Source organism: Sarcophilus harrisii, chromosome 5, assembly GCF_902635505.1.
Source record: "Sarcophilus harrisii chromosome 5, mSarHar1.11, whole genome shotgun sequence".
NCBI classification, from domain to species: domain Eukaryota; kingdom Metazoa; phylum Chordata; class Mammalia; order Dasyuromorphia; family Dasyuridae; genus Sarcophilus; species Sarcophilus harrisii.
In genome coordinates, this window is record NC_045430.1 from 256,860,188 (window position 1) to 256,876,520 (window position 16,333).

Here is a 16,333-nt window from a genome sequence, read left to right on the forward strand (position 1 = left end):
GTGGGATTTGTGAAGTTTTGCTGACTTCAAATGCAGCACTCTACCACCCCTTAAATTGCTATACACACATATATATGTGTTATAGAGAGGGAGAGAAAAGAGAAAGACAGAGATAGAGAGAGACAGACAGAGGGAGAGAGAAGAGAGAGAGAGAGAGAGAGAGAAGGAGGGAGAGAGAGAAGGAGGGAGAGAAAAGAGAGACAGAGACAGAGACAGAGAGAGGAAGAGAGATAGAGAGACCGACAGACAGAGAGGGAGAGAGAAGAGAGAGACAAAGAGAAGGAGGCAGAGAGGGAGAAAAAAGAGAGAAACAGAGACAGATAGACAGACAGATATGTATAGTACATTCAAAGTGGTCACCACTGTCAAAGACAAAGAGATCCCCTTTGGCAAGGCTTTGAGCTTTCCCTGGTTTGAAAGAGTATTTCCAGACCCCCCTGCTTGGGAAGCTTGTTTATAAGACTGATAAAGATCATTTCAGAGTCAGGAAGAACTGTGAAAAATGTCTTTCAACCTCATGGCAGAGGAATTAGATAATACTCTAGCAAGAAGCAAGTGAAAATAAAGTCTGGGCAATAGGGGGTAAGCAATTGATGGGATGGAAACAAGTCATCCTTAACTTTTCTTAGGAAGGAACAAAAGCTACTCTGCCTAAGCCCCAATAAGTCAATAGGCATTGATTGAGTACTTATTGCCTGTGTGGCCTTGTGATGAGTGTCCCAGTGGGGACAGAGTATAAGATTTAGTGGAGTATTGAGCCTTAACAGCAAATAGACTGATTCTAGTCCTACTTGTTCTATTCAAATAACTCCACATTGCCCCTAAGATGACTTGAATTCTCTCATCCACCTGTAAATGCCAAAATGATAAGTTGAAAATATGATGCTAAGAATGATTTTTAAAAAGCAATGTTCTCTGGGAGGGTATACTTGGCAAGTTAAACTAATTGCCAGCTGTCAAAATAAAACAAAATAAAGCAAAATCACAGAACACTAATGAAATGACATCATTAGAGATATCAGAAGAGAGTTGGTGCTGATTAACAGAAGTAAGATGCATGCTATAAGTACCGATCAATTCAGTCTTAAAGGAACTCATTGTAGAACAAATTTATCTGGGAAAGTTTCACAAGCAAGGTGAGACTAAAGCTGGATTTTCAAGAATGGATAATAATAATAATAATAGTTACCGTCTCTATAGTGTTTTAATATTTGCAAAGTTTTTGACATGAAATATATCTCATTTGGTTCTCACAGCAACCATAAGAGGTAATTATCTTATTATTATTATTTTGCATATAAGGAAACTGAAAGTCAAAGAAATTAAGTGACTTATCTAGGGTTACACATCTAATAAAAGTCTGAAACTCGGGTCTTCCTGACTCCAGATCCAATGGATTCTAATCAAAAGGCCACCTGGTCTCCTCAAAAGGCAGAAAAGAGTGGGGAGGACATCATTCCTGAGAGAACCTCCCATCTGTTCCTACTACCATAAAACGATAAAAAGAGAGAAGTCATGTAGACCTGGACAACATTGCATTTGTGTGTACATCTTTATAAAAGTATTGCATATGATGTATTTAATTTTATTCTTGATGTTTTCTTAAAATTTTTTCTTTGAGCACATTGATTTCCCTCAAAAAAGACCTCATCACCCTTTCTAAAGGTACCATTACTTGTAAAAGAAAAAAGGATAAAGTTAACTCAGCAAAAGCACCCACCACCACAACTATAACTATGTAGCTTTCCATATCCACAGGTCCCCAAGACAAAGTCAGTGTGTTCCAACATTAATCATTTGAAACCATTATTAACCATTATATTTGGTCTTTTTTCCTTCTTTTAAATTAGTGAGTGCAGTCATGGCTTATGTTGTTCTTGTACCTCTCCCTTATTTTATTCTTTGTCAGTTCATACACATTTCCCCTTATTTCTACAATACTCATATTGGATATGTTTGTGGGGTTTTTGGGGGGGAAGCAATTAGACTTGGGCTTTCATTGTAATACCCAATGAGACAACTGCTTATACCAGTGTAGATTTGGAAGTGCTTTAAGTCGTATAATCTTAATAAGCTGTCTAGAGCACTGAGACATGAAATGATTCAGCCAGTATACATCAGGGGCTGGACTTGAATTCAGCTGTTGCAGATTCTCCAGCCATTAAAATATATCTCTCTCATTGCTTCTCACAATGTAATTGTATTTCATTACATTCATATATTATAACACATTTAATCTCCAAACAATGAGCATCTACATTGGGGCAAGGAGCAAGGTTTTACACCAAAACCTATTAAACTCAGTTCATTATATCTCACTAGCTATTTTAAATCAAAAAACTAGTCAACAATCTGTCATGCTTGGTGCAGCCACCGAGCTAATGATCAGGCACTGAGCAGGACCGTGGCTATCTCCATTCTTCTTCAGATGAACTCTGAGCTCCTGGAGGCTGGGAGCACTTGTCTAAGAGAATCCCTTATTAACAATCCTGCTTCAACTGACTGAGGAAGATGAAATTAATAGGAAGGAATAGAGGTAACTCAGTTTGGCGCAGCTACTCAGCTGTCAGAAGCACAGGAGACACTGATTCCATCCTGCTACACAGTCATTTGTGAAGACCTTACACTTGACCTTAAAAACTTCCAGAAGTCAGAATGGGGCTACTGGGCGGGTTTTGGGGAATGCTATGATTGGGGAGCTAAACATTTTCCTTCTGGGTAAAACAGACGTGGAGAAAAAGTCCAGTTCTCAGGTGAGTGTAATCTTGCAATCTGATGTTCTAAAATTGAATTCTGAAATCTTACTCCTATTGTTTAAAAATACATATAAAAGGCAATGTGGTATAATAGATGGAGTGTTGAGCATGGATCTGGAAAGATGCAGATTCAAGGCATTATCTACATTTGTGCCTATGGGTAAGCCCCTTAATCCTCTCTGAGTGGAATATAGCTCTCTCTGACTAGAAGCTAGGGGAGCTATAATAAACAGGGGTGGAATAAGTTCTCACACTGGAAGTGCCCGAACTGTAAAAACATATGCCCTTGTTGTATTTGTTAACTTTTGAGAGTTTGTAGAGATAATTGTCGTGTGATTTCTTTAATGTAAAGAACTCCCAGATTGGAAATTTCCTCACCAATACAAATTGGCAACCTGGTTTCGATTAATAATAATTAATAGATTAATAAAAAAAACTATACAATTACCTTTGGACACTGAAACTCAAAGACCAGACCCTGGCTATCCATTTGGCATGAAAATAGACTGTATTTGGAATCAGAAGACCTGGGTTGAAAACACTTGCTACTTGTAAAACCTTGAGCAATTACTCAATTGTCCCTCAGTTTCTTCATCTGTAAAATAGACAGTTGGAAATAGATGCCTTCCAAGATGCCTTCAGTTTTCTTTGACCTCTCTCAGCATCTGTCTCCTCAACTGGAAAATGAGAGGTCTAAGTTCCTTTCTATTCTGGATCTAGGATCCTTTCATTGCTATAGATCAGAGGCCAGGATTTCCTGCCTCCAAGTCCACTTACCCATCAACTAAACTGGATTTCTTTTCTTTTTTCAAATGGTTGAAGTAGCATATTGATTTACTATCAAAAATACTCTCAATTGTGTCTTTTACAAACATTGAGTATTTTGATAGAAAGGACAGCTTGTTTATACACCTGTTCAAATGTTTTCCCTTGTCTTTTTAAACAGGATTGTGGATGGAACAGAAGATGGAATTACCAATGAGGAAAGCCAGACTTTTGATTTTGGTCCGGAACAAACAAGGCAGGATCCGCGAGCAACTCCTCCCACAGCAGGTTAGTCATCTGCCTAGTTCTTTTTTCAAGAAGTGATCAGTCTTTAAAATCTAAAGTTGGAGGACTCTCTTCACTTCTTCCTGTTCTTAGGTGATTCTCAGAGAGATAAAAACTGGTCAAGATTATAAACTGATCAATTTTTTGGTCTACTTTTGCCTTTTCCACACTCACACCGCCATTGCCACTATTCTCAGCTACATTTTAGCAGCTGATGCAGTGGTTTTTATAAGGGATGGAAGCCTATCATTTATCAAGTGCTAACCCTGTTTCCCTGTTTTAAAGACAAATCTAATCTGTGAAAACAATGTTACTTGGAGGAAATAGCATGCTTGCCATGCAGTGTAGGAGCACAGGTTTCCTTGGCAGTTTATTTGGTGATGTCTCATTTAATTGGACTTTTCAGGAGCTAAACTATATCAAGAAGGACTTGGGAGAGCTTGACCATGACAACCCTTGTACTTTTGCTTGTAGAAAGAAATCTGTCAAGAGATAGCTAGCAGGTGATGGCTTTAATCAGGCTAAAAAGAAGAGATTATATACATCTGGTGATGTAAGAAGAATGATTAAATGCTGAAGTAGCATCGATAACTCAGAATAGGTTGTTGTAGAACCTGATCCTCCATTCCTATTCTCTTTTTCCAAATGTGAGAGCCTCCCCAGTTACTCCAATCCCATTCTGCCTCTTTCTGTAAAATGCAGTAGTCATGATTAGAATTATTTTATAGAAAACGCTAACCCAAAATAACCTTTCTAATGATTTCAAATGTGGATAGGTCTGTGTGATAAGTTAGCAAGAAAGCATTCTATGAAGATTTCCCTTGATAGATAACTTCTTGCAGGGACCACTCAGTTAACTGAATTTATTTAGTATCAGCTATAGCAATGATCCTGAAAATCAAATTCTCTCTATTTGATCTGGTTTCATGGGAGATGATCTAGAGTTCAAGTGAATTGAATTCACTAAGCTTTTATTAAGTGTAAGCTATGTGCTGAGCATTGCATTGGGGACACACACAAAGAGAGGAGAAATTACCAGGCTACATCTCCACAGGGACTGCTTTCCAGGATGATGGATGAGAGCAATGGACTCGTAGCAAAGTCCTTGACTTTAGGGTTCTGAGCTGTCTCCATCAAAGTCTGAGGGAAGATGTTGGTCAAGTTGGTGTTGGTGTTATGATTTACCTGGCACACGATCCCTTCTCTCACATTCAAGATGTCTTGCTACTTCAGATAGACTACCTTACCCAACCCATTTGGCCTCTGGTTAACAGTTGATGTAGACAACTGGATCTTCCTCCATATGATTTGTTTTCCTAAATGATGATGTGAGGATTGGCATTGGAATTAGATCTGGTGGTCTGGAGGGACTGCTGTTCCCAAGACTTGTGTTCAGAATTCTGAGTCCTCAGAATTAGAAATATGGTTAAAAAAGGAATAGAAAGTTCCTGAGATGTTTCCTCTCCAAGGTACATTGTGATCTTTCCCCTCAGAATGCTCAATAGAAAGAGCAATATGGAGAAAATGGAAGAAAATGTATTTATCTACCGTAGTAACACTGGTGCCCCTATGGCTATTGGCCATCAGGGCATCTATTTACTGGAGTTGATATCATAACTGCAGTATGAAGCAGGGCCAGAGAACCAATGTCAAAGGCAAAAAGATCTACCTCAGGTACGGTACTTTCTATGTGATCTCAAGCAAGTCACATCTCTTACCCCCCCGTTCTTTCTTTCTTCCCCCCCCAACTTTCTAAGACTATAAATTGCATAATAGTTGATAATCTCCTTTAGTAGAAGGTATTCTTTCCAATATGAAATCATGGTTCTGAATTAACTGCCCCCCTCCTCACCAAAAAAATATTTCAATGAACTTATGTCAAATGTCAGTTGGTCAATAAATGAAAGTACTTGTTTTTTATGCATAGCAATGGCCAGCAATGTTAGATACCATATAGAGTATATTCATGATATGATAGGAAAAAAAAAACCAGTAACTCTGGAGTCAGGCACCTGGGTTCAAAACCTGTGTCTGACAGTTAAAACCAGTGCAATCTTGGGCAAATCACTTTGTCTGTCTGAGGCTCAGTTTCTTCATCTGAAAAAATGAAACATTAAATGACTGCTGGGGTATCTTTCCATTCTAGGTCTGTAGCCCATGATTAAGACATTAAAATTTGTCAGTGTCTAACAATCAAAGTTGTTGATGAACTCTCCCTTCTCCCCAACTTACACACACACACACACACACACACACACACACACTCCCCCAACATCAGGACAGAATGTAAGGAATAACCCAGATTTCCTTCCCCATGTTAAATCACCTAAATCTGGGACTGTGACCCTCTTTCTAATGGATGCATTTATCATGTGTGTGTCACTTCCAGACCCTGAGCTTGGAGCAGCAGTTCTATTTATCAAGGCAGAAGAAACCAGACAACAAATCAGTAAGCTGAATAGTGAGGTAAGGAGAATCATTTTACCTGGGATTGACAGGGAGAGTTATGGGCAATACCCAAAGTGTTTTGATTTATTTAACTGGTGCTGTGTGTGAGAGTAGGTTGTAATGTGTGTGGGTGTGTTTTTTTAACGTGTTTTTTGACTCATCTGAATTTTAAGATGTCTAAGGTAAATATAGGCATAATAAATAAAATAAGGCATAATAGAAAGCATCAGACCCGGAATCAAAAAGACCCGAGTTCAAAAATCTATCCACACTTACTAGCTATGTATTAATTCTGATTGACTCAGTTTCCTCATCTGTAAAATGAGCTGAAGAAGGAAATGATAAACCACTCCAGTATTTCTGGCAAAAAAAAAATAATAGGATCACAAAGTATGAGATACAAGTGAAGCAATTAAATGACAACCAAACAAGGCAAAATTCATCATTCTGTGAGATGATACAGCATAGTGCTAGAAGTACTAGACTGACCATTATAATACCCCCTGTGATCCTGTCTTTGTTACTTCCTCCTTCCTGAGCCTGTTTTGTCATCTGTAAAAATCTGTTTTAGATAATCTCTATGATCATTTCTGTTCTAAATTCTTTTAATCCTTGTTAATTCCCTTGTTTCTAATAGATGGTACTAATTAGAATTAAAGAAGTTAATGAGTTTAAGGGAAAAGTAAACAATCCATGAGATCCATGAAATGTGGAAGCTAAGACAACTTTTGATTGTCTGTGATAACATGAGAAAAAGTGACAGAGATCACTTCAATAAAAGATGCAGCTCAAAAAAAGCACCTAGTACATTCACCCTTGCAAAACCTCGTGTTCCAATTTTTTTTTCCTCCCTTCCTTCTCTACACTCCTCCCCTAGACAGACAAGTAATCCAATACATGTCAAACATGTGCAATTCTTCTATCTGTATTTCCACATTTATCATGTTGCTCAAGAAAAATAGGATCAAAAAAGAAAAAAATGAAAAAAAATGAAATGCAAGCAAACATCAATAATAAGCAAAAATATTATGTTGTAATTCATATTCAGTCCCTTCAGTCCTCTCTCATTACAGATGGCTCTTTCTATCACAAGACCATTAGAACCACAGATCAAAACCTTTCCCTCTAAGCCTTCTTATCTTAAGTGATCCTTCTTTATCCTTTTTTAAATCTTTTAAAGAGGTTACACTCAATGCTCTGGAGACTTTTTTATTTAGTTCTTTTCATACCTTGTGCTTGCAAGGGCAACCCTCCATTTATCTACTGCTTATGCCTTCCTCAGGCTCCATGGATGACCCACCTTCTTTTCTAGTTCACACATCCTTGATGTTGTATTATACAGCACTACTCACATGCTCACCATTCCCAGTATTTTCTTTGAGTTTGCCTGCATCCAACCATGTGTTTTTTTCCATGGCCTCTGAGTATCCTATTATTCTGACACTTCTGAGTTCACGATATATCATCATCCTTTACCATATACTATCAGTAGAATCGTAGTAGGCTTATGAAAATTAACTTCTGTAGCAATGAGAATCTTGGGATCATTAAAACTTGGGATCAAAAAACAAATTTCCCTTCTGCAGTCTAGTACAAGACTATTTAAACTTTTTCCCCTTTCTGCCTAAGAAAATTTTATGTGACTCTGGATATATATATATATAATAATTAATTATATTCTATATAATATTCTATATTTATATATATATTAAACATTCACTGATAATAATCATAATTTTTCACCACCATGTTCATTGATGAGACTCCAAATGGGATTGTGACCTACATTTTAAGCAGATTTAGTCTACTATAATCTCCTGCTCTTCCTAGTCAATTCTGAATTCTGTTCATTTGATAAGCATTTGGGGGGAATGGAAGGGATATAGATAGATAGATAAGCAGATAAGTACATAGATAGATAGGCAGATACACATATACATATGTGTATGTACATATATACATTCACACATGCATATGTAATGCCTTGAGATAGAGGACAAAAAGAAAAAAAGTTGATGCATACATACATGTCAAAAACCAAGTGAATAAAAATATCGATTATCCTACTTATGTCTGACAAGCATTGGAAGGACAACCCATAGGACTGGCATATCCGATCCTGGATAGATGCTGAAAATGGAGAATAAATTGGGCTCCAGATTGAATGAGTGGAGTGAAAGAGTAAATTGGCTTGCCCTTGGAAAAATGAATCCAAGCTTTCCTTGAAACAAGAGTCCATCTTCTTAAAATCAGTGCTTTATTTATGTTGTTGCATGTCTGTGAATCATGAAACATTATTTTTAAAGGTCACCTAAAGGGCAATAGAGAAGTTAATTAATGGTGACACAAGTAGGTTGTAATACATTAATAATAATTTTAAATTCTTAACATTTATAAAGAACCTTAACATTTTCAAGGAATTTTATATGTTACCCCATTTAATCTTCAATAACCCAGAGTTAGGTGTTATTATTATCCTCATTTTATAGATGAGGAGACAGTTTGAAAATGATTAAGCAAATACTTGAGGCAAATGAGAAATTCTACTAGAGTATTAATATACAAAATCAATGTATGACCAGAAGGATAAATAAGATGGACCAGAAATTGAAAGCAAAGGATCCCGCTACATCCTTCCATTCTATCCATGAAATGGCTAGGACTCGGTTGTTCTTTACCCAAGATTTCTGAAGGGTTGATTTTTGGGTAATGTTTTGACAACTGTTTCAATATAATCAATTTTGTTTCTTATCCTACACATTTTATTTTACTTATTTGAAGCCATTATTGTGAAAAAGGAATCCATGGGCTTCATCAAAGGGGAATATGATTTTTTTAAAAAGTGTGAAGAAGGAACCATAGAGTAGAGGAAGGCTTCCCAGTAAATTAAGTGGATTCTCATTAGAGAATTTATAGGAGAACAAGAATGAGACTCCTGGCAAGTGCGCAGGTAGGGTTGGGTTTAATCCATATTAACAGGATTGTTACAATGAATTACAACACAATGAATACTCAAACTAAGATTAAAAACATAAAGAATATGCCTACATCATATATATGTGTGTATATTCATGTATGTACATATGTATGTACATGGGCAGCTATGTGACACAGTATATAAAACATCAAGCCTAAGATAGGAAGACCGAAGTTCAAATCCAGCCTCAGACATTTACTAGATATGTAACCTTGGGCAAGTCACTTCACACTGTTTACCTCTGTTTTCTCATCTGTCAAATAGACTGAAGAAGGAAATGACAAATTACTTCTATTTCTTTGCCAAGAAAACCCTACATAGGGTCATGAAGAGTCAGACATGATGGAAATTACTGAACAACTAAATATATAGCTAGATAGATACATGCAAATATTATTTATATATGGTCTACATATATGGGAAAACATTGACGTGATTATAATATACATACATATTTAGCCTAAAGATAATAATAATAATATAATACTTTTATGTAGCACTTCCTAGTTTGCTAAGCACTTTACAAATATTATCTCATTTGATCCTCACAACAATCCTGGGAAGGGAGACACTCATTATTATCAACAATTTTACAGATGTGAAAACTGAGGCAGACAGAGACTAGTTGACTCACCCAGGGTCTCCCAGAAAATGTTTTTGAGGTAGGATTCCAACTCAGATCTTTCTGGCTTCAGGTACAATGACCTCTCCATCAGACCAGTAAATATAAACTAAAAATAAGCAATTAAATCATCCAAAAACTGTCTGCAAGGAGCAAAAGGCAATAATTTGAATCCCTGAAAATTGGTTTTAGACCATATCTCCAAAGTAAAACGATATAAACGTTGTGGAGTACTGAGCATTAATAGTCCATTGACTTCAGCTAAGGAATCCTAAAATACTAACTCATCTTCCTTTAATACTTTCTTCTTTATGAAGCTCTTCACTCCCAACAGCTCTATAAAGTATGTGAAGATCAAAGACATGAAACTACACAGATGGTTATTTAGTGACAATTTATTCTCTTGACCACTTTTGCCCAGCATCTTTTCCATTATGTTTCATAATCTCCTCTATTTTGATAGATTCCTCAAGGAAACTTTCCCATTAAGAGCAATTGAATTTTTTCTCTCACCTGAAATTGCCAGACTAAACATCCTTTATTGAACTCAACAAAAAAATGAAGAAAAAAATAGTATTCATGATTCTTTTGGAAAGCAATGTACTTGCTCATTTCTTTGCCTCCTAAAAGGAGAAGATGTTTTCTTTTCAAAGTTGGTGCATATAAATTAATATACTAGGTTTAAGAAAAGCTAGAAACATGGTCCAGTGACAGACCATTAAAGCTGAAATCCACTTGAAAAAACAAACAAATATTTCCCCTACAGTCATTCTCTACTTGATTATCATCACTTTCCCAGTGAAATTGCATAAATCCCTTAACTTTGCTGTGCACAGTGGGTGATAAAATGATAGAGAAGCTAGTTTTCCCTCTCTCCCTTAGAATTACTTTATCATCCTGGCAAAAAAAATATATATATGGTTTCTTCAGTGGTTTCATTCTTTATACCTAATTGAATTTGCAATTAGTCCTTACCCATTGAGTAATGTAGTAAGGCACAGAGAAGACCTACAGAAATCATGAAAAAAAACCCACTCCGGTATGGAAAATTTACCGTGATCCACCCTGATGTTCATTTCTTCCAGAGTCCTCTAAAAGTGTTGGCATCCTCAAGGTCATCCATCTTTGAAAATAATAGTCTTACATACCTGTTTCTGTTATTTCAACCCACTGATTAAACAAAGCATTTATTGAGTCCCTACTATCTACAGTTAATGATTAAGCAAGCAATCTTGAAGTATTTGAAATACAAAAACAAGGAATGGAGGAAGGAGGGGGAGGGAGGGAGGAAGGAAGGGATAGAGGGAGGGAGGGAGGAAAGAAAGAAGGGAGGGAGGAGATATCAAGATGAAATCAACAAATAATGGCACAAATTGGATGTGGGAGAGTAAGGGATGATGAGGAGCTGAGGATGACACCTAGAATGAAAACCTGAGGATGGTGTTGCCCTCAGGAGTAATAGACAAGTTGGGAGGAGGAAAGGATTTAGGAGGGAAAATTAAGAGTTCAGTTTTGCGCAATTAAGTTTAAGAATTCTAGTGAGCATCCATTTTGAGGCATCTGAAAAATAGAAAGGAGATTCAAGATTGGAGGTCAACAGAGAAATTAAGGCAAGATACATTTGAGAATAGAGATAGTCAAGATGCAGGGGTCTTCCCACTACGGGCCCGTGGGCCAGATGCAGCAGCTGAGGACGTTTATCCCCCTCACCCAGGGCTATGAAGTTTCTTTATTCACATGATAAATGTGGAAATACAGATAGAAGAATTGCACATGTTTAACATAACAAAACAAAGTTTTTGTTTTTACTATAGTCCGGCCTCCAACAGTCTGAGGGACAGTGAACTAGCCCCCTATTTAAAAAGTTTGAGGACTCCTGGAGAGCTTAGAGATAATAATTAAATCCATGCTAGCTGGTGAAATCACAACATGAAGTGGTATAGAGGGAAAAGAGGATGCAAAATTAGAATTTGAGAGGCAATAGTTAGAGAAAAAGGAGGAGTACCAAGAAAAAGTGGTGTCCTGAAAAACCTAGAAAGTATCAGGGAAAAGAAGATAAGCAAAGAATCTCAAAGCCTGAAGAGAAGTCAAGAGGATTGAGAAAAGATCAATGGATTTAGCAATGAAGAGAGCAATTTTAGTGAAATGATGAGGTTGAAAATCAGATTATAAAGGATTTAAAAATGAGTTAAGAGAAGAGACATTGGAGGTATTTACTGCAGATGGTCTTTTCAAGGTGTTTATCCACAAAGGACAGAAGAGCTATAGAATCCTAGCAAGGATAGAAATATCTAATGAAAGGTTTTTGAGGATACAAGGGAGGGGACATGGGTATGTTTGCAGGCAATAGGGAGGGAAACAATAGAGAGGGAGAATTTGAAAATAAATAGTAGAGTGGAAATGACAAAGTGAATAATCTGTTGGAAGAAATTTCAAACTGAGGAGTTCATGGTTTATTCTAAAGGCAATAGAGAATCACTAATGGTTCACGAGGATATGGTGATCTTTTGAGCTATTTAGAACTTTTCAGGTACACATACCCTTCAAGGTTAGGAAAATGCATGATATCTGTACATTGAAAAGTTTTCTGAAGAATAAAGATTCTCTAATAAGAAAACTCATGCTGAAAATTCTTGAGCTGTGCAAAAAAAAAAAGCAATTCTCTGTTGATATGTAGATTTCATAATCAACTGGCTAAATATGGGAAAAGCAAGAAAAAAGAAATAAATACTCATAATAACCCATAGTCACAGTTAAGTGCCTCTAGAAAGATGCAAAGCAGCTGCTACCATTAACAACACTTCTAATGTCATTTCCATTGCTTACAAAGGAGTAAGTAATGTTGCAACTCCAGGGTAGTCCCTTTGGAGGGAAAGCTATGGAAACTCATAATGAAACACACTTCTGGATGCACGTAGCTCAGTGTCTGGGTGGTTATACCTAAGAGGATAAAACCCATTGCTTCCCAGGGTGGTCTATACTAAATAGTTCAACCAGAAAAAAACACTGAGTCAATTTGAGGATGTTTTTGGCTCTCTTTATGTTTTGCTTTTGTTATAAAGTTTGATACTATGCAGCTGGATGAAAATAAAAAATATATAGCTCATGAAGATACAAGTTTAAAATCTACCAAAAGATCAGAAGGAGCTAGATATTATAGGAGGTAGAGTACCAAACCTAAAGTCAGGAATCCTTAAATTCAAATCCAGCCTCAGATATTTAAGAAATGTTTGATTCTGGGAAAATCACTTAAACTCGGTCTGCCTTAGTTTCCTCAACTGCAAAAAGGGAATCAAAAGATCACCTATCTCCCAGGGCTTTTGTGAGACCCAAATGAGAAAAAAATTGTAAAATGCTTTACAAATGTTATAGTGTTATATTGATATTACTCAGTATCAGTGGTTGTAGTAGTTGTAGTGGTGGTGGTGGTGGTGGTGATAGTAATTATAGTAGTAATGATAGGAGTAGTATGGTAGTAGTAGTGTTATTAGTAATAATAGTAGTGATAGTAATAGAAGAAAACCCTATAAATTGGTAACTGAGTGTGTAGTATGAGGAATACCAATTCTGAAGTCAGAGGACTTGGCTTTAAATACATCTCTAGTGTTTTCTAGATTTGTGACCTTGGGCAAATTTCTAAACCTCTTTTTACCTTAATTTCTTTATCTCTAAGGTAATATAGTTGGGATGGATGGCCTCTGAGGTCTATTCCTGCTCTAAATATAACTTATTCTGCCACCTATCAGGCACCAATCACCAAAGCAGACTTCATGTCCCATCTAGCTGTTCAGACCACCATCTTGCCATCAGCTCTTAACAAATGTTCATTCAATGAAATCATTTTGCTTCCCTGGACTTCAATGGCCCAACTTATAAATTAACTTTGGGAGATACAGTAAGCCATTTCAGTAAGTACATTGAATTGCCATTGAATTCAACACTGAGTTATCTACTTGCAAGTCAGATCACATGCCTATATGACATGCTACAACAAAAAAATTGTCCTTTGTCCTTCAGAGCTCACTCAACAATAATAATCCTTTTGTTTCATTTTCCTTTTCTTAGACTGTATCATTCATAAAATTAGAGTAAGAAAGATCCAGATCATCTAATCTAGGTGTTTTTAACCTGAGGTCCATGAGTTTATATTTTACATATTTTGATGACTGAATTTCCATATAATTGATTTCCTCTGTAATCCTAGACATCTTATTTTATCCACTTAAAAACATCATTCATAAAATAAGTCCATGGGTTTCACCAGACATCTAAAGAGGTACGGGAAACAAAAGAGACCAAGAACCCTTAATCTACCTCATTTTATAAATAAAAATACTGAAACCCAGAGAAGTTAAATTGCTTTCCCAAAGTCACATGATTAGTAAGTATCAAAGCTGGGATTTATCACCCCTTCCCTGGTCTGCTGTTTCTAAATCTAGTTCTCATGCTCATTCTACTACAAATCACTTTACATAGTTCTCAAGATCCTAAAAGAAAGAAGTTTAGATTTGAGAATATAACCCCAAAAGTTTTCTTTAATTTTCCATCCTTATTGTTTCTTTTTGAGATAATATGGCATAAAGAATAGAGAGGCAGACTTAAAGTCAGAAAGACCAAGCTTTACTTCCTTCCACTGGCATACACAGGGCTAGTCATTTAACTGCTCACTGCTCTAAGTAACTCTCCAAGACTAAAAGTTATAGAAAGATATCACCTTATATTGATAGAAACAATTTCCATCTGAAAATGCCCTATATTTAGGAAATCACAAGTCCATTCCCTATCTCTTATTATGTCCCTGCTTCTACAATGTTAAAAGAAGAAGCCATCTCTGTTCAGTCTGGTATCCACAAATTAATAGGATAAGACTGTATCACATTTTGCTCAAAGATAGCTCAAGGATGCCCACTATGTCAGCATTTTCTGTAGTAGATAGTGCCCAGTTAACAAAAACAGCTGCCTGGCAAAGGAGAAGAGCAAGAGAGAGCTTTTGTGAATGTTGTCTAGGAGACACCTGGAAAGGTAGTGGGTGTGAGTGTGTTGGATGCATTTAGATAGGACAATGGAGCCTGCTGGGTAGAAGAGATAAAACAAGATTGATCAAGGTTAGTTTTCAATTACTGACTGACTTTCTGAAGGACTTTGCATACTTCTGATTTTATAGCTAATTTCTGAAAAGAAGTTTGAGAGAAATGCAATCCAACATTTTGAATCAACAAATTCAATCCAACTCAACCTAAGTACTTCCTATATGAGAAACACCCTGCTTAGCTCTGGGAGAAAATACTGAAGTAAGTCACTTATGTAAAGCAGAAGTCATGCCTGCCAAATAGAGAAAAAAAATACTAATTCTGGAGTCAGGAGTTTGGCTTCAAGTCATTCTTCTGAGGGTTTATTATCTGTGGGACCTATGAAAAATCAGGAAGCAGTTTCCCTACCCATAAAGTAAGAGAATTGGGCTAGATGGTTTCTGAAGTTCTTCTAGCTCTTAGATCTCTGATCCTAGAGAAATGCATTGCATACAATTCTTAACTTCTCCCTTAGTCTATAGAATGAGTGAATTATGATGTAGCAGGCATAAAATGAGAATCTTGGGGTTTCTGGGATGCATAGACATTGACAGTCTCCTCCAGTCTAATTCTGCTGCCCTGAAACTTCCTTCACCCAAGTGGAAAGGAAGACCAAAGATAACTGATTTGGGATGAGGAGAACATAATTTACAACTTTCAGATCCCATGGATTTATTTGTAACTTTTACATATATGCTTATTTGCTATTCATTACATATTTGGGGTATCAAATATAGGTCATTCCCTGATGTGTGTGCAATGAATCAGATGCCAAAAGGGTTTTCCTAACATTCCTAACTCATTAAACTCGAAGTGATTCCCTATCACCTCCAGAATCAAATATAATTTTTTCTCTTTGAACTTCAAAATTCTTATCACTTAGCCCCCAAAAACTTTTCTAGTCTTTATATATCTCTTATCCCATGTGCTTTGATGGTCCTGTCCTCCTTGTTGATCTTCAAATAAGACTCCAACTCCAAATCCAAGACATTTTCACTGGCTGTGAAATATTCCATACATGTAATATTCTGCATCCTTATTTCCAGCTCCTGGCTTAGCTGGCTTCCTTTCAGTCCTCAATAAAATACTTCTACAGAGAGTCATTCCCAATCCTTCATTATTATAATAGCTTCTCTCTGTTGGTTATTTCCAATTTATGCTATAAATGTTTGTTTGAACATAGTTGCTTACATGTTATCTCTCTCCATTAGATTATGAACTCCTCAAGGACAGGGATGATCTTTTGCCTCGTCTTGTTTTCCCAGTGCTTAGTTAGCATAATGGTTGGCACATAGTAGGTGCTTAGTAAATATTTATTGACTGAAAATTGTGAAAGTATTCTATGAATATCCTTCTCAATAACATCATGTATATTTGGTAAACCAGCATGCAAAGTCTGACAAACTACTAA

The 16,333-nt window shown here is 36.6% G+C and overlaps 1 protein-coding gene across 1 annotated transcript in view; it reads left to right on the plus strand.

Annotated features, from left to right (window-relative positions):
• Positions 1 to 16,333, plus strand: part of KCNH8 (potassium voltage-gated channel subfamily H member 8) — a 381,840-nt gene that overhangs the window by 349,074 nt on the left and 16,433 nt on the right. Inside the window, exons 14-15 of the mRNA XM_003772021.2 lie at positions 3,703 to 3,809; positions 6,196 to 6,272. Of these exons, the coding sequence (XP_003772069.1) occupies positions 3,703 to 3,809; positions 6,196 to 6,272 (184 nt within the window). The remainder of the gene's footprint in view (positions 1 to 3,702; positions 3,810 to 6,195; positions 6,273 to 16,333) is intronic.